This window comes from Salarias fasciatus, chromosome 2, assembly GCF_902148845.1.
Source record: "Salarias fasciatus chromosome 2, fSalaFa1.1, whole genome shotgun sequence".
NCBI lineage: Eukaryota > Metazoa > Chordata > Actinopteri > Blenniiformes > Blenniidae > Salarias > Salarias fasciatus.
In genome coordinates, this window is record NC_043746.1 from 6100664 (window position 1) to 6121267 (window position 20604).

The following is a 20604-nucleotide window of genomic DNA, read 5'->3' on the forward strand; positions in this document are numbered from 1 at the left end:
GAACACTGCTGCCAGGATCCTGACGAGGACACCAAAACATGAACACATTACTCCTGTTCTCCGCGACCTCCACTGGCTTCCGGTCCACCAGCGCATCCACTATAAAGTCTGTCTGCTTGCATATCAATGTATTCATGGCCACGCCCCGGACTATCTCACAGAACTCTTGACTCCATACTCCACTTCCAGACACCTCAGGTCCACAGAAATGAACACCCTCTCAGTCCCACGAACTAAAGTCCGGACAATGGGGGACCGAGCTTTCCAGACAGCTGCTCCGAAACTATGGAACAATCTTCCCGTACATCTCAGAGCCCCACAAACCTTGGACTCTTTTAAGAAAGGGCTAAAGACTTTCCTGTTTCCATTCTAATCTTTGCTGTGTTGTTTTTGATCTATTGATAGTTCTTAACATCTATTGTTTTTTTTGTGTTTTTTTTTATTGTTGCACTTTGAGATATTCGTATGTAAAGTGCATTACAAATTAAAGGTATTATTATTATTATTATTATTATTATTATTATGATTATTATTATTATTATTATGATTATTATTATTATTATTATTAAGAGCTGTCACAATACTCAACTCGAGTTTACACTAGTAGTGGTAACTAAGTAGTAGCTTTTTATTGTACATATATATTTTCTTTTTTAAACCTGAACTATAAAAGTATATTGTAATGTGTTACCCTCAACTTTACTTCCTATTTATTACAAGATTTGTTTCCAGGGGACAACATTTTCTGACATAAACAATGAACAGCAGTACACAGACATTACTTATTCACTTTATCCTCATTAGTTTCTACAAAGTGGAGACTATTCTTCCCGGGGTCCATATATTGTTATGAAAATTTCAAAACAGTGTGAACGTGAGAAATTGTTTCAACACTAAACAGCTCAATGGGTGAAACAGATTGAATTTCTAAATCACCTCAAACCCGTCAAAAAGTATATTATATATATATATATATATATATATATATATATATATATATATATATATATATATATATATATAAAGCAACGCCTTGAAGTGAATAAACTGTTAAAATTTTAGAATTAAATATTTACAAAATTTGTAAATTTTGTTTCAATGCAATACAAGACTTTTTGGTTAGTATGGCAAAAACTTTGCGATCTGTTAAAGTCATTTTAAAGTCTGAATAAGCTTCACATAGATTTTCTTTAGAGGAAAAAAACAATAGCTGCTCTTTCTGTCATAACGGCTGTTCGTTTTAACAGCCGGTCAGCTGGCTTTATATACCCTCCTCTGTGGTAGGGGCGGGGCCTATCCGCCCCCCGCGCGTTCTGATTGGCTGTCCGCGGTTCTGCGCACAGCGGAGGAGCCTGGACGAGGCGCAGCCCGGAAAAGGACGGACTCCTCCGGTAGCAGCGAGGCACATCTCCGCCTCCATGTGTGCTCTGTCACAAGGCTGAAAAGTCCGCGAAAGCTGCCCGAGGATACGCCAGTGTCAGGCCCGCCTGAACCCCGCGCCAGAGATAAATTTGAGGACACGGACATGGCGACGTCCAGCTCCTGTGTGGTGGTAAGTCCACCCCCCGCGAGAAGGTTGTCCAGGTTACCTCCGCGCGCCCGCTGCGATAGCAGGGCTGGAACATGGAGGCGCGGGGTTTTCTGGGAGTAATGTCAGGGAGGTCGCTGCACGGTTTGGTGTGTTTTGGGGCTGTAAATGACACAGAGGTTTGGGGTCCGCGCGGCGTGGCCTGCTGCTGCTGCTGCTGCTGCTGCTGCTTCACGCGCACACGCGCACTCTCCACGTTTTCAGCGTACGTGACGCAAGCGACGCCGTTAGATGGCCCCCGGCGTGCTGAGGTGACAGATGTGCGCCTCTGTGGTTGGTTATTTGCCCCTTTGTGTCCGATCCTGGCAGCCAGGAGCAGCAGACGGGGTTCCTGAGGGAGGGTCGCTGCAGAGCAGTGATGGGAGACACCACTGACCACATCTGGCACGTCTGGAAACTTCACACACACACGATACTAAACGTGTGAGGCTCATGCTGAGCCAGGGGACTGACACCCACAATGTTGAGCTGCACCTTTCATCAAAGCATGTGTAGAAAATCTTAGATTGATTACAGTTCTTCCTTTGAGGCGTTTGCATGTTCTCCCTGAGCGCATGTGGAGTTCTACTCTGGTGTTTAGCCAGCACACTCAAAAAGAGACATTCCTGTACTTCCAAATTGCTCTGTGGCCACAGCTCAACTGAAAAGGATAAAAAAATTACAGAAGATGATCTCTATTAGATTTTTATTTTGCTCTTGACTGCGATCAACACTGACTTACAGGTCAGTGAAACAAGCTTGTGTATTTGATGTCAAGTTCAAACTCCACTTGTTCCCTGAGTAAATAGCCAGAGCCGCAACTGGCGCTGGACCTCAGCACACCACCGGTCTTGGTGGGTAGTTAAGGTTACTTACAGTCTTAATAAATATGTCCCTGATTCGGTTTTGTAGTTTCTCTACTGAAATGTACATCATATTGTATGACGACAGTGCTGAAATGGGTACTAGGCCTGGTGTTTCACTTCAAGATGTATTGAACCGCTACAAATCAATGGCTTTAATTTGGAAACGGGTGCCGCTGAGGCGTCAAAGTTTGACCATTTTTGAGCCTATTTCTGGGCTCACTTGCCTTCTTGTTTCCTTAAAAATAAGCTCACACATCTCACTTTCAGTTGACTGCACTGAAGATTACAAAAATCTCCAGAGCTCCACCCAATTTTTTTTATCTATTAAGGAAAAACAAACAGGCTGTGCCTGCTTCAGGGCAACTGCTTCCTGTTTTGGTTGGTTGTTGACAGCTTTTTGCCTGTCAGTTATTTCTTATTTACTACTCATGTTAAGTAATGTGATCACTTGCAGTTTACTTGTGATTTCAGCTCCAAAAGGTCGCGCTGACCATCAGGAATTTAAATATCATTAAAATAAAATATCAATCAATTCAGCTGTACTTCAACATTTACTGTAAAACTTGTCTTCATGTGAAGAAAAAGATTCAGTCTACCTTCAAACTGCAGAATCGTTACCTTTTGGGAGAAGGGATTCTTAAAATCTACAGTATTGTTTTCGATTTGTGCCCAGTAGAGACACCAATAAATGGCCGGCCTGGGAAGTAAATTAGATTTAGCCTGGTTAACTGTGTTGCAGAGCTGAGAGTGTTTACCGTCAGCTGCGACCGTCCAGGCTTCGGTGAAAGTTGTGGTAATCTGAACAAACAGCGGGGTGTTTGTGAGGATATCTCCACTGGGATTTCCATACAGATCGTCGAGTCCCAGTTTATCTTTTGTGAATGTTTCTCTCACATCAGTTGAAGTCTGGGCCTGCGCTCATGCGCTCTGCATTGCGTCGTGCTTCAGGGTCCTGCGCTGGAACGAGGAACCAGCCGGTGTTTTGATTTTCCAGATGGAAGCCAGAGTGGTGGTGCTGGAGTGCGGCAGGCTGCCTGGCAGAGCTGTGGGACGCTCCGCTAGCGCTGTGTTGTGAAGACACTTGAAGAGCGCGTCTCTTGTGTCACGTCTCGGGTTTCCACCAGCTCAGAGTCTGCGTCCGTCGTTCCTCTGGCCTCAGACGACTTCACCGTTGTTGTTGTTTTTTTTTTTGGTGCATATCTACTGAATGCACTTTTGAATAATGGACAGCAGCCCTTTGAGTAGCGGTTTGAAATAATCTCCGTGTGATTATTGTGAGGACATCTGTCAGGTCTGACTCATCGTTCTCTGTAGCTGAAATGCTTCAGCTGCTGCAGATGTCACTGTGAAGAGGAGCACTGCAGACATGGGTTCGAGTCCCGTGAGTGTGTCCACGGTGCCTCCCGTTGTTCCCACTTCACCTCTGGCGCTGCGCTGCCGTCACATGACGCCGGTTACGTCGGTTTTCTGCGGCCTGCTGCTCGAATCCAGCAGGAAATTAGATTTTACAACTCATCAAGTAGCACTGACAGCAGGATTCAGCCTAATGTGGGAAATCTGGAGAGACAACATCCTGAATAATACGCGTTACCTTAAAGAAACTAAGGCAGGGTTTACTGACACCGTAACGATGTTTTTAAGGAAATCACATCGGTGTTTGCAGACACAACGTGGAGATTTCAGATGCTGCGTTACTCTGAGTTAATCTTTGGGTTGAACATGACTTGGCCATGGGAAAGTAGAGGAGCGCTGACCTCTTCACCTTTACCTCCACTGCACCACGTCAGATGAAAGCCTCGTGCCACTTGTTATATAACACCCTCCCCAGGGTTCTTTCACTTTTTTTTTTTTTTCTTATTAAACGTTTTCTGGTTGTGTTGTGCTTCAGATCAGCGATGAGGAGCAGGGTTATGACCTGGACCTCTTCTGCATACCCAAGCACTACGCGGCTGACCTGGAGAGAGTCTACATCCCACACGGGCTCATCCTGGACAGGTGGGTCCCGGGACGTCCACCACCGCCTGGACTCAGGATGTTTTGTTAGAGTTTTCAGATTTTAACTTGATGACGATCACTGAGTCATCAAAGCTTGTCGGCCGAACTTGAACTTCATTCTTGTGGCATCTTCTGTTTGTGATTCTCTGACTTAACTATTCCTGGAGGCTATCTTCTTTTTTTGGTCGTCATTCCTGTTATCACACTGGCCGTGTGTTAGAAATGACAGCTCTGACTGCTGACTCAAACAGAAAGGTGCTGACAGTGGCAGAAAAAACTGAGCGTACTGTCCTCTCTCCCCCCCTCTCTGTCTCTGTCTCTCTTTCTCTGTCTCTCTCTCTCTCACTCTCTCTCTCACTCACTCTCACTCTCACTCTCACTCTCACTCTCACTCTCACTCTCTCTGTCTCTCTCTTTCTCTCTCTCTCTCTCAGGACAGAGAGACTGGCCAGAGAGATCATGAAGGAAATGGGGGGCCACCACATCGTGGCCCTCTGTGTTCTCAAAGGGGGTTACAAGTTTTTCGCCGACCTGCTGGACTACATCAAGGCCCTGAACAGGAACAGTGACCGCTCCATCCCCATGACAGTGGACTTCATCCGCCTCAAGAGCTACTGCGTAATGCGCTGCTGCTTCTTTTAACGTTAGATATGTTGAAAGCCCCGGGTTTATTTGAAAGCAGAGTTTTGCTTCATCTTGTGCCTTCATTCTCAAACATCAGTGGTGTGAGCTCCCTCTGGTGGAATATGGAGGAAATACATTTTTCTAATGGGATAATGGAATCAGTTCAAAGATGTCTAATATGATCCACATGATTCATGATGGATTGGAGTTGTTCTTAATGTTAATAACAGAGAAAGATGTGCCGTGTTATTGTGAGCTTTCAGAGGATAGTATTTCAGGGATGCCACTGAAAGACTTTATTTGTATGTTCTCCTCTTCACAGAACGACCAGTCGACGGGTGAAATCAAAGTGATCGGTGGAGACGACCTGTCGACCCTGACGGGCAAGGTGAGAGCTGAGGAGGGAGACGACTCTTCCATCTCCTTCGTTGTCCCGTTAGTGAAAAGTCAGAGTTTCAAATACCAATTATAATATGAGTGATAAACACTTCATCTGACAAAGTATTTCTTCTTTATTTAATGGATGCTGGTGCTTTTCATTGAGTTTGCTCTTCTTCTCCTTTTCTCGCAGAACGTCCTGATTGTGGAGGTTTGTTTTCTCTCCTTTCTCCTTCATGAATGTCAGCAGCTTTCAGTTACCAGACCACTAACATGACCGCCATGTCTCCCGCTGTGTTTGAAGGATATTATTGACACGGGGAAGACGATGAAGACGTTATTGGAACTCCTCAAACAGTACAATCCCAAAATGGTGAAAGTAGCGAGGTAACTAATTCACCCCACAGCTGGTCTGTAATTCTCCGACTGAAGGAACAGATGTTTCCTTTGTGTGTTTTTGAAGATGAAGTTGCTTCAGTTTGCAGCAGCTATGAACCGTATTGATCACTGATCATTTGTTTCCTCAGTTTGCTGGTGAAAAGGACACCGAGAAGTGTTGGCTACCGGCCCGACTGTGAGTTTGAGACCTGAACGTCTTCCTCGTGTCTTTTTCTTTCCTTTTCCAGCATGGATCGTGGAGTGTGGGTTTGAAGCCCGATGAAACCACGGAAACACTGTTAACTCTGAGTAGTACTAAAGAACATCAAAGCATGAGCAGCAGATAACATGTAAGATTGCAAACATGGGAAAGAAAGAGCAGATGAATCAGCATCAAACAAAAAATAGCAGAAACTACTAAAATTAAAAGAAGTAAGAATATCCGAATTAGGAGAATATCTGAGTTAAAAGGATAATTTAAATAATGAAAACATAATCAACAATTTGATTAAAGGCTTGTTTGAAGAAGGTGTGAAGTTTTGGTTGTTTTTGGGCACAGTGGATTTATTAGTGGAGAGCACTCTCATCTCTCAACGAGAGGCTTCCTGTAACGAGTCTGCGTTGGGCTTTAGCATGTAGTGCTGAGTTTTCATGTTCCCCCTGTGCAGTTCCTGTGGTTACTGTGGTTCCTTCTCTCAGTCCAACAACAAGCATGTGAGGCTGATTAGGGAGTGAGAATTGTCTGTAGGTGTTGATGTCGGTGTGTGTTTGAGGTTTTGTTTATTTTATCTAAAGGACAAAAATTGTTTTAGTCAATATAGACAACTTATCAGTGGAGAAATAACTAACAGAACAATTGACTTGTTGATGATATTCTTTAAACTGCACATATTTGGACCTACTCTATAATATACATGAATGTAAACTGACAAAGTCACATTTCCTGCTCATTTTTCCCCTTCATGTCTTTTTTCAGTTGTAGGATTCGAGGTTCCCGACAAGTTCGTGGTGGGATACGCTCTAGACTACAACGAGTACTTCAGGGACCTAAATGTAAGAGTTTGACAGAGTTCGCTGTTATGTGGACGTAAACAAGCAGTGCAAATCAGCTGCTATGCTCACTGGTGTTTGTCTGTTCCAGCACATCTGCGTCATTAGTGAAACGGGGAAGGAGAAGTACAAGGCATGAAGAGAATCTCCACGGCAGATTGCAGAGACTGGTCACCTTTTTATTCCCTTCTTCTTTTTGCCAATCATTTTGTCTTCACTTGAAGTTACATTTGAAAAAGAAAGACGCTCAGCCTGCTCAGGGTCCCTGAGGAAACTCTGTGGGAGGGATAGTCACACATTTCCTGTTCAGTTAGCAAGCGCGCACACACACACACACACACACACACACACACACACACACACACACACACACACACACACACACACACACACACACACACACACTCAATCAGCTCCTGAAGACTGATTGCCTCAGAGAAAACAGCATGGAGGCCAGCTCCACTTGTAATTATTGTGATGTGTTTTGCCCTCCCCCCAAAAACACACATACACACACACTGATTTCTTTGTTTGTTTTTTTTTTTTTTAAGCAATTGAGTAATTTATTCAGAGCAACGCTGCTATCTTAAAGTCCAAAATCTGCTTAATTGTGCTATCATGTAATTGCATTTTTGATACACTCTTGATTTTATTGTAATCTCACTTCCAACGACTGAAGAACAGGCGCCATAAAAGAGGATGCAACGCTTTCTTCCAGTCTGTATGTATATTTTGGGAGAAGACTTTAACTTTTCTACGGTACTGTGTGAAACGGTAGTCCTAGAACACGTTGTAGAGAAAAAGCAACCCGAATATTTCCCTGATTTAACTCACACGTGTGCTGAAGATTGAAAAATATTGGTTCGAAGAGTTCAAGAATTTCCCCCCAGGTATTGATAAAGTATTTCTATTCTGTCTCCCAATAAAATGTGTGACAGAGAAGACGGTGGTCCTTCATGCTGGATTTCACAAGTCTGACAGCTGAAAGCTTTACAATCATTGAATCAGGCACTTATAATGGAACTGGTAGAGTTTGCTTTTATTCAGCCATCACTGTAATCCTGAACACCAGCCATTAAATGTTCTCACCTCTCCTTCGTGACTGATGTTTTTACTCATAAATATTGCACTCAGTTTCACAGAGTTGTGAGGATTTCTCCACAAATGTCGGTGAAAATACTGATAAATGCCGCTGTGGTTCAGATGACATGAATAACTGTGCTCCTTTAACAGCATGTGCCAAATAAGCTGGAGTGTGGAAGAATGCAAAACTGGAGCACAGTCTTCTTCTGTGATGCTCTGGGGAAAGAAAGGAGCTCTCGGTATGAGCCGTAAAAGGACGTAGACATGGTATGTTTATGTCACATGCAGTCATATGATGAATCATATCTCGGATTTAATGGGACTCAGCGTAAAGAAAGCAAAGTGTCACTTCAGTCTTTGGTTTTAAAAACTGATTTTTTTGAACTGTAAATAAAAGTGAATGTCTGAATATTAGAAATTCCTTTTCAGAATCAGCTGTTTCTTTGAAACAGGCACCAATCTGTGTAAATACATTTTACACAGTATATGTAGTCAGCTGTAAGGGTCTATAGGTAAAGAGACAAGGGTAACTCTTCTGTTGGTTATTTTGAAATGTCTGTTGTGTGCTTCTATAATTTATGGTTTCTGCACATTTTAGATTTTTATTTATTCTCAGTGACACAATAAAAAACTGAACCTCGCACTAAAACGTCATTTCAAAGTGTTTTCAAATGGAAAAAATACACAAAATAATCAGAACTAAGAGGATTTTTAATAAATAGCTATGAATTTAAAAAGTAATAAAAAGAAAAACCATTTTAAATTGTGTAAGTGTGACGGTACAGCTTGTGGTTAAGTTTTGTTTCACAGCAGAGACTGCGGGGGGGGGCGGGGCGATGGAACCCGGCGGCGCGAGGCGCCAGAGCACGCCGGTAGATGGAGCGCTCTGATTGGTCCGCGCCGTGACGCTGGAAGGGGCGTGAAGTTCGCCGCTCGGATCTCGGCTGCTCTGCGATAACTCCGCTTCATCTCGGCGGTGGCGGCATATCAGCACGGAAAAATAAAATGGAAGTGTAGGGAGCGGGGCGACGCTTCCAGAGGATACGGCGGAGTTTGTTGTTGGGGCTGCGCGACTTTCCATGCTGATGGACGGAGCCGTTTAACGGGCCTGTCTCTCTATCTCCCTCTCCCTCTCTCATTGTCGCTATTTGTGCTAGCTTAGCTAGTTAGCTTGCTAGGCTAGGTTACAGTAGAAGCGCTTGGAGAAGTGGCTAAGTGCAACATTAGCAGCGGAGCTAAAAGCGTCCCATTTTATAGCGGCGTCGTATTATTTTTTTTTTTAATTTTTGACAAACTTCAGACGATTTTTGGTGAACCGGCTGTCTCCCGGTGTTGACAGACTATCATGCCGCGGTAGTGTCGCTTCGTCCCCGGCGTCTCTGTCTCTCTCTCTCTGTCTGTCCCTCTCTCTGCCGCCCTGCACCAGCAGACTTGCGGGTCAGTAGCTAACACTCACCGGGGGCATTGTGCGGTATGTAGCCATGGCATGCTAATCATCCATCAGCACGGTCGGTGAGTGCTTGCACCGATGCAGGACAGATCATGTAGTTGTCCGTGAAGGATTGCTGTGATAACGTGGTTTGATTCAGCCTTGGACTGTGGACAGGGCCTCGCAGGCTCCCGACTGTGTGTTAGCTAGTCCGGAGTGATCACACACTCACACTTCTGCAAAACATGTAAAGCGAGCAAACTTCTGGAGGTCAATAATGTAACATTATCGAGCTGGTGGGCCTTTTTAAGTTCATGACTTGGCGGCAGGCCAGCGTTATCAGCAACATGAGCAACTCCGGAGTAATGCCGCAAGAAAAGATGGAGCTGGATCTGGATATCCCATCGTCATTAGTTCAGAGCGACGGACATCTGAGGAGATCCAACAGTGCACCCATGATAAATGGCCTAAGGTTCTACAACATGATATAGTTACTTTAATTTACTGCAAAATCATGTAAAAAAAAATGACAAGTTTCATTGATTGACCTTGTTTGACGCCCATTGAAGTGACTGTGCTGATGGGGTTGGTGTGTGAATGACCCATGACATACAGTGTGGATTTATCATTGCAGCGATAACTCCCAAGTGTTCCAGAGAGAGGTCCTACGCAGCCGGAGGAACAGCACTACCGTTGTCCACAGGCCCAACATGGTGCGTTTGCTTTCTGACGTTTTCTCTGTTGACTTGTCCTCTGGATCACTTTGCATTGAATCTTCCACTTTTGCATGGATCTCCCTCTGCAGGTTCCTTCGTCGCCTATTCGTGTCCCCAGCACCAGATTGCATCAGATCAAACAGGTAAGTAACAAAGGCTTTTGTTGCAGACTGGAGATGTTGATTATGAGCATGTCAGACCACCGTCCCCCTCTCAAGCCATAGGGAGTGGCGGTGTTTTGAGAAAACATGCGAGAGCAGCGCTTTTGGGAGTTCACAGGGCCAACGATCTTCCAGTGTTGATCAATTGGTAGTATCAGACTCCTACAGAGAAAGCCGTCGCCGTGCTGGATGAAATGCATGTCCTTCAGTGAAGAACAGCTGAGTAAACTGTCAAGAGCTGGATTGAAAACATTTCTAACCTTATAACTCTTGTGTTGTTGCAGGAGGAGGGCGTCGATGTGATGAACAGAGAGACTGCTCACGAGCGGTGAGCTGCAGTCATTCATTTGATATGAACGTTAAAGTCTGTGTTATTGGGATTTTTTGGGAGCTGGGTCCGTTTCTGTGTTGAAGTTAAATTCTCTTCTGCCTCCCTGTGTTTGTGCCTTCAGGGAAGTTCAAGCCGCCATGCAGATGAGCCAGTCATGGGAAGAGAGCCTCAGCCTGGTAAGCAGTCCTCTTCAGTCTCGGAGAGCGCGGCCTCGCTCTTTCTCTCGGTGCATGTTTTGGCCTCGGGGCCGTTCACGGCCGCTCCGTCTCAGTGGAGTGGACCAGCACAAACATGCCAGAGCAGCAGTGAAACACTGGGGAGTTAACAGGGCCACCAGTCTCTCAAGGTCAGGCTGAGTCGGTAGTATAATACTCCCACATTCCCCGTGTTTGGCTGGATTTCGCCTCCTGCTCTGTGGCGCCGCCGGTGTGTCTTGACGCCGCTTTGTTCACAGAGCGACAACGACCTGGAGAAGTCGGCGTCTTCGTCCCCGAAGAGGATCGACTTCGTGCCCGTGTCCCCGGCTCCGTCACCAACCAGAGGGATCGGCAAGAAGGTAAATCGGATCCACGGATGAAGAGTTATGATTTGGAACGTGGTTTATTCAGCTGCACTTTGTTCAGACCCAACGTCACGTGCACCCAGGACGGTTTTTTGGTGAAACCAAGAATATTACATTGTGTTTGTGCAGCTTTCTGATCAAAAGAGCCGTTCCTGTCACTGCTCCTCCTGCAGCTGCTAAACATGTTTCATCTTTAAAATCTCTCACTAAGTTGTAGCTCCTTATGGTTTTGATATTTTCACCCAAAATATATCTTTTGTGGCATCAATTAAGTTTCTTTCACTCCAGTTGAGAAGAGTTGACATTTCGTGAAACACGTTTTACCTGCTGGTTTTTAGCAGTAATATTACCAGTTCCAGTGTGTGTGTTTTTTTTTCGTTTTCTTTTTGCCTTTTTTCATTTATTTTTGCTCTTGTGGCCTTTTTAATACTCCATCTACTTTTTTTCCATTTCCACACTTTCTTTTTGTGCATTTATTTTCCTCTTAACCTCTTGAGTGGTTTTAGAGTTGTTTGTGCTGTTTTCTGATAGTTTTTGCCTTTTTTTCAGCAATTTAGCTTTCATCTTTTTTATTTAGTTGTTTTCTTCTATATTTTATTTCTGTCTGGTTTTCACAGCTTTATCTTTTTTCTAGTTGTTTATAGCTGTCAACATTCCTTTTTTTTCCCTCTGAAAGTAAGAGTTTGTTCTCATGGTCTGACTTTGCTCCTTGTAAACTCTTTGGTTCTGTACTGAGAACATTAAAGTGGGGCAAACCTAAAGGCACTCTGGTTATTTGGCGCTCGCCTGCTGAAGCGGAGCTGCGCCTCTCTGTAACCCGATTAGTCTCTCAGTAACCAGAAGATGGTTGGAGTTAATGCAAACCACATTCCTCCAGATTGCATGTAATAAGTTGAATGAGTGAAGTATTGGTAGAAACTTGCAGGAAGGAATTTGTTAGTGACCCCAGAGCAGGAAGTCTCTGTTTTTTAGGTCAGTCTCATGTTGCCAGTTTGCTCAGCGGTGGCTGAGATCAATGTTTGGCAAAGTTTTCAAAGTGAGAACATGTTGAGCTTTCCAAAAAAACACCACTATGAGCCGTTGTTTGATTTTCACCGGCCAAACAGAAGTTATTCTTTTTTATCTTTTTTTTTTTTTCTGTCGCTGGGCAACAAATATCACATTATCATCACAACAGTATCAGAACTTAAGTGTCAATTATATTGCGCAGTCTGCTGATCAGAGTGCAAAAACGAGCTTCGCTTGAAGCTGAAATAAATCTTACAGATGTTTTCAACCCGACAGAGGGATTAAATGGCAGGACCTGAGCAGCCAGCTCACCCTGGACCCTATCTAACCTGTCCACACCTCCTGATGCGGCCTCCATACGTATAACCTGCTGATACTTGTATAGCGACCCGGATCATAGCGACTTGTCTGCTCTGTAGCAAACCAACTTGTCCCGTGAGCTCAGTGAGTGATGAGATGAATGCAGTGGCGGTGAAACGGAGCAGACGCTGCCGACTCCCTCCAGCTGGCTGCGACCTGTGCAGCAGCCTGGTTTAGTCGGAGTTAAAGATTAAACTAAACTACTGAGGCGAGTCGTTTGGCTTCACCAGCTCTGCTGTGGCCTTGAGAGTCAGTCTGAGTGGGCGCTCAGGTATTTAAAGCCCCGGGGTGTGCTGTGTAATGTTTTCTGACGTTAGCCTACACTTTGAATACCTCCGTCCCGAAGGAATGAAGACTCAGAGTGTCTGTCTCTCTCTTCTCTGTCTTTGAGCAGCAGTGCTTCTCTCCTTCACTACAAATCCAGGTGAGCAGTAACGGCCTGACGCCCAGCCCCATCCCCAGCCCCACACGGCGCTTCAGGTGAGTCCGGCCAGCGCCGATCACTGCCACGGCGTCACTGTTCGTATTCAGAAGGCGTTTGTGGCGTGGGCTCAGCCAGCTGGGTGTGAATATCCCTCACTTTTCTGTGTTCTCCAGCCGACGAAGCCAAAGCCCGATCAACTGCATCAGAGCGAGCATACTCGGCCCCATCAAACGCAAAGGTGAGCTCGCTGGTGGAAACTCTGCGTCTGAGGTAGAACAGACTCTGTTCAGACTGATGTGGACGCTGCTGTCGTCCCCGTTCTGACCGATGGTCTCTGCTGTGCTGCGGTTGTTCAGGGGAGATGGAAACGGAGAGTCAGCCCAAGCGGCTGTTCCAGGGCACCACCACCATGCTCTCCTCAGACGTCTCCACCCTGTCAGACCTCAGCGCCTGGTAAGACAGCGGCCCCAACAAGTTTCCAGATAGTCACACTGCTGCGATAATCAGCCAATCAGCCGCTTTGACCTTTAGGGACGGCTTGATTAGCTCCTTTTGACTGGGAGCTGATTGAAAGGGATTTACTTATTGTTGTTGAGTTGATGAAAGTCACAGGCGTCTGATGAGGTTTGAGTTTAGCGGAAGAGCTGGAAATGGAAACTGAAGAGTAAATTAAATCCCATCTCCCCCCCCCCCTTGTGTTGCAGCCACTCTCCAGAGCTCCTGGACGGCAGCCTCAGCAGCGTCGGCTCCTCCACCGACTCCCCGGGCAAAATGGATGGCGTGTCCCCTTCGTCATCCAGCAACTCGCCCTTCGCCTCCCTTCAGGATTTGTCCCCCAAATGATGAGCTCGGTGGAGGGGGGACGGGGGCGATCCGACTCTGACCCTTCACCTCTCCGTCGCCTGACTCTTAGTGGACTTTCCTGTGTTTTGCTTTTCGAACGGCTGCAGAGGAGGAAGGGGGGGGGGGGCGCCGGGCGTGGTGAACCCGGGGAAAGTGACTGACACACTGTGAGCGCCGGCTGCTGTGTGGTCGTCCAGCGGCTTCCCTCACCCGAGAGACACTCGCAGCACTGGACACACACAGATAAACCCTCCTGCCCTGTCTGTGTGCCGGGAAGCCTTCGTATGTAAACAGTCTGCAGCTTTTTCTAAGAGAAGATTTAACTTATTATTTCCCTGCTTTGTTTGTAATTCTGTACAGATTCCTGGACGTCCCGTGTCATGGCAGTGGCTTTATTTTTTTGGCTCTGAGGTGAATGTAGACACAGGTCTTCAACTGCTTTCTGTCTGAAAGGAACTTAATCTACTTTTGGGGTACATGTTGGAGGAGTTTCAGGATCTTTTAGCGACCTGTGGCGTTTCCTTTCCTTTCCTTTCCTCCTGACTTGACTTGCTGCATTGAGTGAACGGCGACAGTCGACACTAAAGGTTTTTCCTCCACATCCTGTGTTCGTGTCAGGGTGACTTTTTGTAGATACGAAAAAGAAATGGAAATATTTTCTTGTTCTTCTTCTGGCAAAGTGTTCTTATTTATGGAGATGTTTATTATAAAGCCCGATCGGTGGTTAACAGTGAAACCATTTGTGTCGTCGTTCACACCGAATGAACTTACTGCCGACGCGCCCGGCCGAGGTTTAAAAAAAACAAACGCGGAGCAGCGTTGTGCGTGCAGAGACCGCTGTGGTCGCCTGTATTCAGAGCTCACTGCACAGGATGTGCAGTCCTGTGGTGTTTCAGCCTGTGTGAGTCTTAAAGGAGTCTAGCTTGACTTTCTCTCCCCGAGTGGAAACCTTGATGTGGAGGCGACGCCTGCACTGTGATATTTGCACCTACGTTTGCTTCCAGTCTCCAAGACCCCACCGTCTGCGTAAAGTAATAACTTCCAGCCCCCCCGCCGCCCCCACTCCCCTCCCCGCAGCCTTCAATGTTTCTGTACAAAAAAAAAAAGATTGTAAAGCATTTTATGGACATGTGCCCTCTTAATTTAAAGAAACGTGTGGTTGCAGTTCTTTTGCTGAATGTCTTTTCCTTTATACAAAGAAGTTGAGGTATGCAGTCCGCTCGCCCTGCTGTCGAGATGTTTTTATTTTTTATTTTTTTCCTTCCTACGTTCACGGTGTAAGGAGGTGAAGCTACACTGTGTCTGACGGAGAGGCTGTAGTCTGCTCGGCTGGCTAACACTCGCCCGTGCTCGTCTTCTGTGATCGCCATTGTAGCAGATGTCAGGAATAAATAAATTATTTCATTATTACCTTCGTGCGGCTCTATTTTAAGTATGACAAGACTCTGCTGTTGATCTTCTGGATTGTGTTAGAGGAATTAAAAACTGCTGCGCCTTGTCAGGATGAGTTACGGACAAAAGCTCAGCTGACATTTGTACATTAAGACACACAATTTGACCATAAACGTAAAACAGCAGATCCATGGATCCTGCAGGTTTGGGCCCGAATCAATCAATCACGGCGTCTGAAAGATATCGTCTTGATAACGCTGGATTGCCTCAGCTTGGTGCTTTGGGGGAGGCGTTCACACACTGCATGCTTTCACGTTGTCAGAAGTCTCAACACTGTGACTGGCTACAAACTGCTGTGGCACAACAATCGCTGAATGTTGCCGAGCAACAGCGGTGCTGATGCCGACAAACAGGAACAATTGGATCGATAGTTTGACTTCATGCTATATAAGAGCTGTGTGAAGGGGAAGATACACATGTTTAGAACACACATTTATTCCCTTGGTGTCATTTTTCAAACTCTGTCTAATCAAGATTTGATTGTGAATCAATCATGATTAAAAAAAATGTATTACCTTCTGACAGCCCTAATTTAACACAACATTAAGTGAACGATAAAACACATTCAAGGTTTATGCTGCGCTACAGATCTGTGGATGAGGTCAAAACACAAAGACGTTTCACTGATTTAGTTTGATGTGTTCACAAGGAAAGCTGGGAGGACTTGGAAATCCTCGCAGTCAGCTTTACAATCTTCATTTTTAAATGTGCCTCAGCAAATAGCGCTCAAGTGGACAGTAATCTGCAGCAGGTTTATCGTTTCATGTCCCAGACCCTCCTGATCCCACTCGAAAAGAGAAGAAAAAGCAGATCCTATCTGAACATCATCCACTACAGCTGTACTGAGTCTTTATTAGAAATCAGATGGTGATATAATATGGCAAGCTTTTTTGTTTTTTTTTTTTGTCTTCTGGAAGAACAAAAAAGATCTTTCCTTTGGTGACACGTCGGACGTTTCTACTGCTGGAAAAAGAGACGTGAAAGCTCAGTCAGAAAAAGAATCCACACATGCAAAAAAACTGCATCGAGTCCTCAGTCTACACTAGAAATGCTTCAAACAGAAAAAAACCAAAAACAAAACATCAATATAATGACGGTTACAGTTGAATACGTTAACAGAAAAATGTTTAATGGCTTTATGTACATGTAATCAGGCTCCTTCACACACATTCACCACGTTCTGTCACATAATGGCAATAGTAATACAGACGGAGAGCGCCGGGCCGGGGGGGGGGGCCCGGGCCTCTTCACAGGCTCTGCTCTGGGACAGCTCCGCTCACACCGGCTCTCCTCCGACCCGCACGCCTCCCTCTCGGCATCGCCGCGCCGACGCACGTATCGACACCAATGCGTGGGTTTGAAGGAAGTATGCTAAAAAGTGTAACTCGGAGGATGGAGGCTCGGTTCTGTCCTGGAAGCAGAGCAGCAGCTTCTAGAGTGACGACACTCCTTTCAGATCCTTTTTCTCCTCCTCCTCCTCCTCCTCCTCCGGGCTCATGGCACTTCATGTGCGCAGGATGACCATCGTCAGAAGACCTGAAACAGGACAGGAGACGAGGCGGAATGGCACCGTGAGCTGCGGCGTTTCCAGCACGGTTCGGCTTCGACCGCCGCCACTCACCAAGAACATAAGCAGCTACGAGTTTCTTGTTAACACTTAAGTGGAGGTAGACAGGCACATTGGATTCCTGCTCCCCCAGCGTGGGGAGCATCAGGGCGACCATACACACCAGGCCCAGCAGCACAGTGAGCAGGCTGGGTCCTCCGGCAACGGGGCGGCTCTCTGACAGGCACAAAGCAGCAACGTCTCAAACGACCGCAAGATCTGATTATTCAAGAAACGCAAAACAAAAACAACCAGACACAAAACTCCTCACAAGACAAGTGTCCTCCTCATGCAAGACTGGCTTCATGAGCCTGTGGCTCCACCTAGTGGCCGTCCTGTTGCCCACCTGTCTGGAAGGCCGTCTGCTCGAAGAACTCGCTCTCCGCGTACTGCTCCTTGAAGCGGCGCTCCTCGTCCTGGGGCCGGGGGCTGGGCGGCTCCTGCGAGGCGGAGGGCCGCAGCGTGGCCGTCACCTCCTTGCGGCCCAGGGCTTTGCGCTGACTCTGCTCCGACACCTGCAGCCGAAACTTGTCGTACACGCCGAAGTGACATGCCCGCACGTCTCGGTGTCTGATGACTCTGTGGGGACACACAGCAGTGAGACACCAGCGTTCCTCCAGGGGGCGCTACAGGCCTGAATGCTGCTCACCAAAGGACAACAGACACAAACTCAACTCACATGTCAACACAGCACTGTGGCTTAACGGCTCCGGTAGCGTCCACCACAGTGTACTTGTTGGGCGCTGTGCACAGCACTGAAAGAGCAAAACACAAAATCATCTCAACACAATGAACCACAGCAACTCTAAAGGTAATGCCAAGTGACCTTGCTCTTCTTCCGACTGACCTTTGAACTTGAGGGCGAACTCATAGGGGTTGTAGAGAGTGAGCACCTGCTTGTGAGACGTCTGCTCATCGGCGTAGAACACGAGCTCAGTGGGGAACACGAACACGGGAAGGCTTCCTTCCACCAGCTCAGGCTGTCGATGCTGCTGCTGCTGCATTGGCTCCGGCTGAGCTCGGCCCCGGCTCCGGCCCCGGCCCCGTCCACGATCTGCCTGGTCCCCCCAGCCCACTCTCCTCCGGCTGCTGCACGGCTGCAAACACTCCCTACAGGCGGACGCGTTCCACTCTCATCTCCTCACAGCCATGGCCTGCTGCTGCTGCTGCTGCTGCTGCTGGAAATTAAACAAAGGATTTATTTATTTACTACAATTAGCAATCCACCACTGCAGAGCCATGGTTTTCTGAAAGGTCAGATAACTGATGGCAGATATTTTGTGGTGACTCTGTTTGTCAGGGGACTAATATTAGCTTCTGAGCTCTATACTGAGAGGGGTGGCGACCTAACTTTTTCAGAACACATTCTCCCATTAAGATATTGAGATAAAAACATGATAAGAGGGTGTTATTTAGCACGTTATCACTATTTCAGTCAGTCATTAAACACGTCACAGGGTTAATTACGTCAACACACCAATGGTGACCTCTGCTTGACCTCCACTGGGAGCAGTTCAGGGTTCAATTTAGTACTGAAACTGGAGGACATGATGCGGACCAAGCCACTAGCCTCAGGATAGGAAGATTAGCTTAATACAGGAAGATTAATACACGCAAACAGAATATGTAGTGGGCCGATTAACACACCTTTTAGCACATTATAGAATTTTGGCTTTTATGATTTGATAACACCAGATTAGAATACATCATAATGGTTTCAGACAGTCGTCAGTCTGGCTTTCTTCGGGTTTTTAAAACAAACACATTTGATGTCTTTTGCTCTTCCCCTAGTAAAGTAGTATTTATCACAATGGAGAGATACATTTTATTTCCACTCCCCACCGAAAATTATTTCCAAAAAAAATTTAAGAATACATAATCTTTTCCTTTTTTTCCATCAGCTCCTTGTGTCCTGACCCTGGAAAAATGAAATGGCACAACACATTTTCAATATTTTTTTGTTGTTGTTGTTTTTTAAGTTAATTGCTTTAGGCTGATGATAAGAAACAATAATCCAGAAATCTACTTCTAGTAATCTGTTGTTGGCTACAAGCCCTTTTAATTTTCTGATGTGCATCATGACAATAATAAACACAAGAAGAAAACAAGCATTATCTAATAGTTTGAGAATTTAACTACTGTAGCAATTGCACAGACATTAACTCTATAAACCAGAGGTGTCAAACATGAGACTTGAGGACCAAAACCCGCCCGCAAGAGGCTCCAACTGGGCCGTCAAATCACAAAGCAAGGTGGCTGTCAAGGAGCTGTAGGAGAAGTTGGATTTTGCACCAAAGGTTATCATTATGCAGAGATTGTAGGAACTATTGGCAGTGATTATTTGGTTTCACAAAAATATGAACACTGGCATCGTGTATACCACAAGAAAAAAAAACTATAAAGTTTAAATTTAAAGGTTATTATGACACTGTTTTATCAATCTGGCCCACTCAAAATGAAATAGGGCTGTATGTGGCCCCTGAACTGACCTAGAATATATAGATCCTCCAAACTGATATAAATGTGCTGTGATTTAATACCTTTTCCATCTACCTGACATAAACACGTAAAAGGCCCTGTCTTTTATGTTCCCTGCAGCTCGTTTGTCTTCTTCCCCTCACCCCACCAGTTCTGCCTCCGTCAGTAAGGTGAGGGGGGGGGAACGTGTTTTCTTTCCACCTCTGGATGTGTTCCTGAGCTATTTGTTCATTACTTCCTGGTCTTCTAAAGGCACTCAGGTCAGACAGATGGCATGATTTTACACTGTCCTTCTAAATCCTTGGACGGAAAATGATCCATACACACCCAACATACTCGTTAAAATGTCTTGGAGTTTGTGTAAACTGAAGAAGACAAACACCTTTCAGAGTCCTCCATGTGGCCGGTCACGTGTCTCTTTGTGTTTACATGGTTACAGTCGAGCTCGAGGACCCTGTCGTGTCGAAATCCTTCCTTTATGTACGTGGCGCTTTACTTCAAAGTCACACCGCCACTTTAAAACCTTGATTAATATGTTCAGTGTGTTGTAAATGCGTAAACTGTTTTTGGTGTTGTCTCGCTGTTTGAATGTTTGTCTTAAGAAAGAGTGACTCAGGGAAAACGTTTCCCTTTTAACCAGACGTGACAATGTAAACACACACGACAAATTCAGCATGCATTATATTCCTGTCAAATATATAACATAGTTAGCCACTAACTAAAGCCAATGTTAAATCACACTCTCTGTGTTATAACTGCTCTCATAAGGACCGTAACAATATATTTATTTTCTGTAACGCTGACGCTGAAAAAATATTGCGGCTAACATTAGCCGGCTAGGAAAACATCCATGTTAGCTGATAGCTCTCTAACACAGCTGACACGCGCTTTTAATGCACAGTTTAATGGTATTTCAGGGAGGAAAATAGCGAGTCTTCACCTGGTGGTATTGAGACGTCGGAGCTGTGGGGTCCTGCTCCGATCCCACCCTGTTGTTGTTGTTTCTGCTCCTTTTCTCTCCCTGTGGATAATTATACTGCAGACATGCGGCGCATGCGCGGCGGACGACGTCAAACGTAAACGCTCACGTAAGCACGTAAAGATGTTCCCAAACCTGCGGACCAACGTGTTTATGAACATTTCATAACGCTTAGTGCGGACACAGTGGATTGTTTTTTATTATTCAGTCCACATAAATATGAAGAATAGCTGTAATTCCGAAGCACCCACACTTGTTAGCGGTTATTAAATCACATTGATCTCATAAAATACCTATTCAAGTGTATGGCTCAA

General features: G+C 45.6%; 3 protein-coding genes across 6 annotated transcripts; 2 read left to right on the top strand and 1 right to left on the bottom strand.

Moving 5' to 3' along the window:
* Positions 1-1525: 1525 nt before the first annotated feature.
* hprt1 (hypoxanthine phosphoribosyltransferase 1) lies at positions 1526-7952 on the top strand. The gene is made up of 9 exons (XM_030106985.1): positions 1526-1552; positions 4322-4428; positions 4863-5046; positions 5375-5440; positions 5624-5641; positions 5735-5817; positions 5958-6004; positions 6785-6861; positions 6950-7952. Exons 1-9 carry the CDS (start codon positions 1526-1528, stop codon positions 6995-6997), a joined length of 657 nt encoding a protein of 218 aa, XP_029962845.1. The 3' UTR covers positions 6998-7952.
* Positions 7953-8872: 920 nt separating this feature from the next.
* Positions 8873-15191, top strand: pabir2 (PABIR family member 2). Its single transcript, XM_030106972.1, has 10 exons — positions 8873-9842; positions 10005-10083; positions 10176-10229; positions 10532-10575; positions 10700-10754; positions 11033-11134; positions 12903-12988; positions 13106-13170; positions 13289-13385; positions 13637-15191. Exons 1-10 carry the CDS (start codon positions 9685-9687, stop codon positions 13773-13775), a joined length of 879 nt encoding a protein of 292 aa, XP_029962832.1. The 5' UTR covers positions 8873-9684; the 3' UTR covers positions 13776-15191.
* Positions 15192-16045: 854 nt separating this feature from the next.
* On the bottom strand, positions 16046-20372 carry mospd1 (motile sperm domain containing 1). Of its 4 annotated transcripts, none has more exons than XM_030105898.1 (6): positions 20252-20372; positions 17681-18011; positions 17513-17588; positions 17180-17412; positions 16849-17010; positions 16046-16763 (listed from the first exon to the last, which is right to left on the bottom strand). In XM_030105898.1, exons 2-6 carry the CDS (start codon positions 17835-17837, stop codon positions 16732-16734), a joined length of 660 nt encoding a protein of 219 aa, XP_029961758.1. In that variant the 5' UTR covers positions 17838-18011; positions 20252-20372; the 3' UTR covers positions 16046-16731. The 4 variants fall into 4 exon arrangements, with proteins under 4 accessions (XP_029961758.1, XP_029961765.1, XP_029961775.1 ...); XM_030105905.1 differs by having other exon boundaries at positions 17681-18005; positions 20252-20371; XM_030105915.1 differs by having other exon boundaries at positions 17681-18008; positions 20252-20363.
* Positions 20373-20604: the final 232 nt, after the last annotated feature.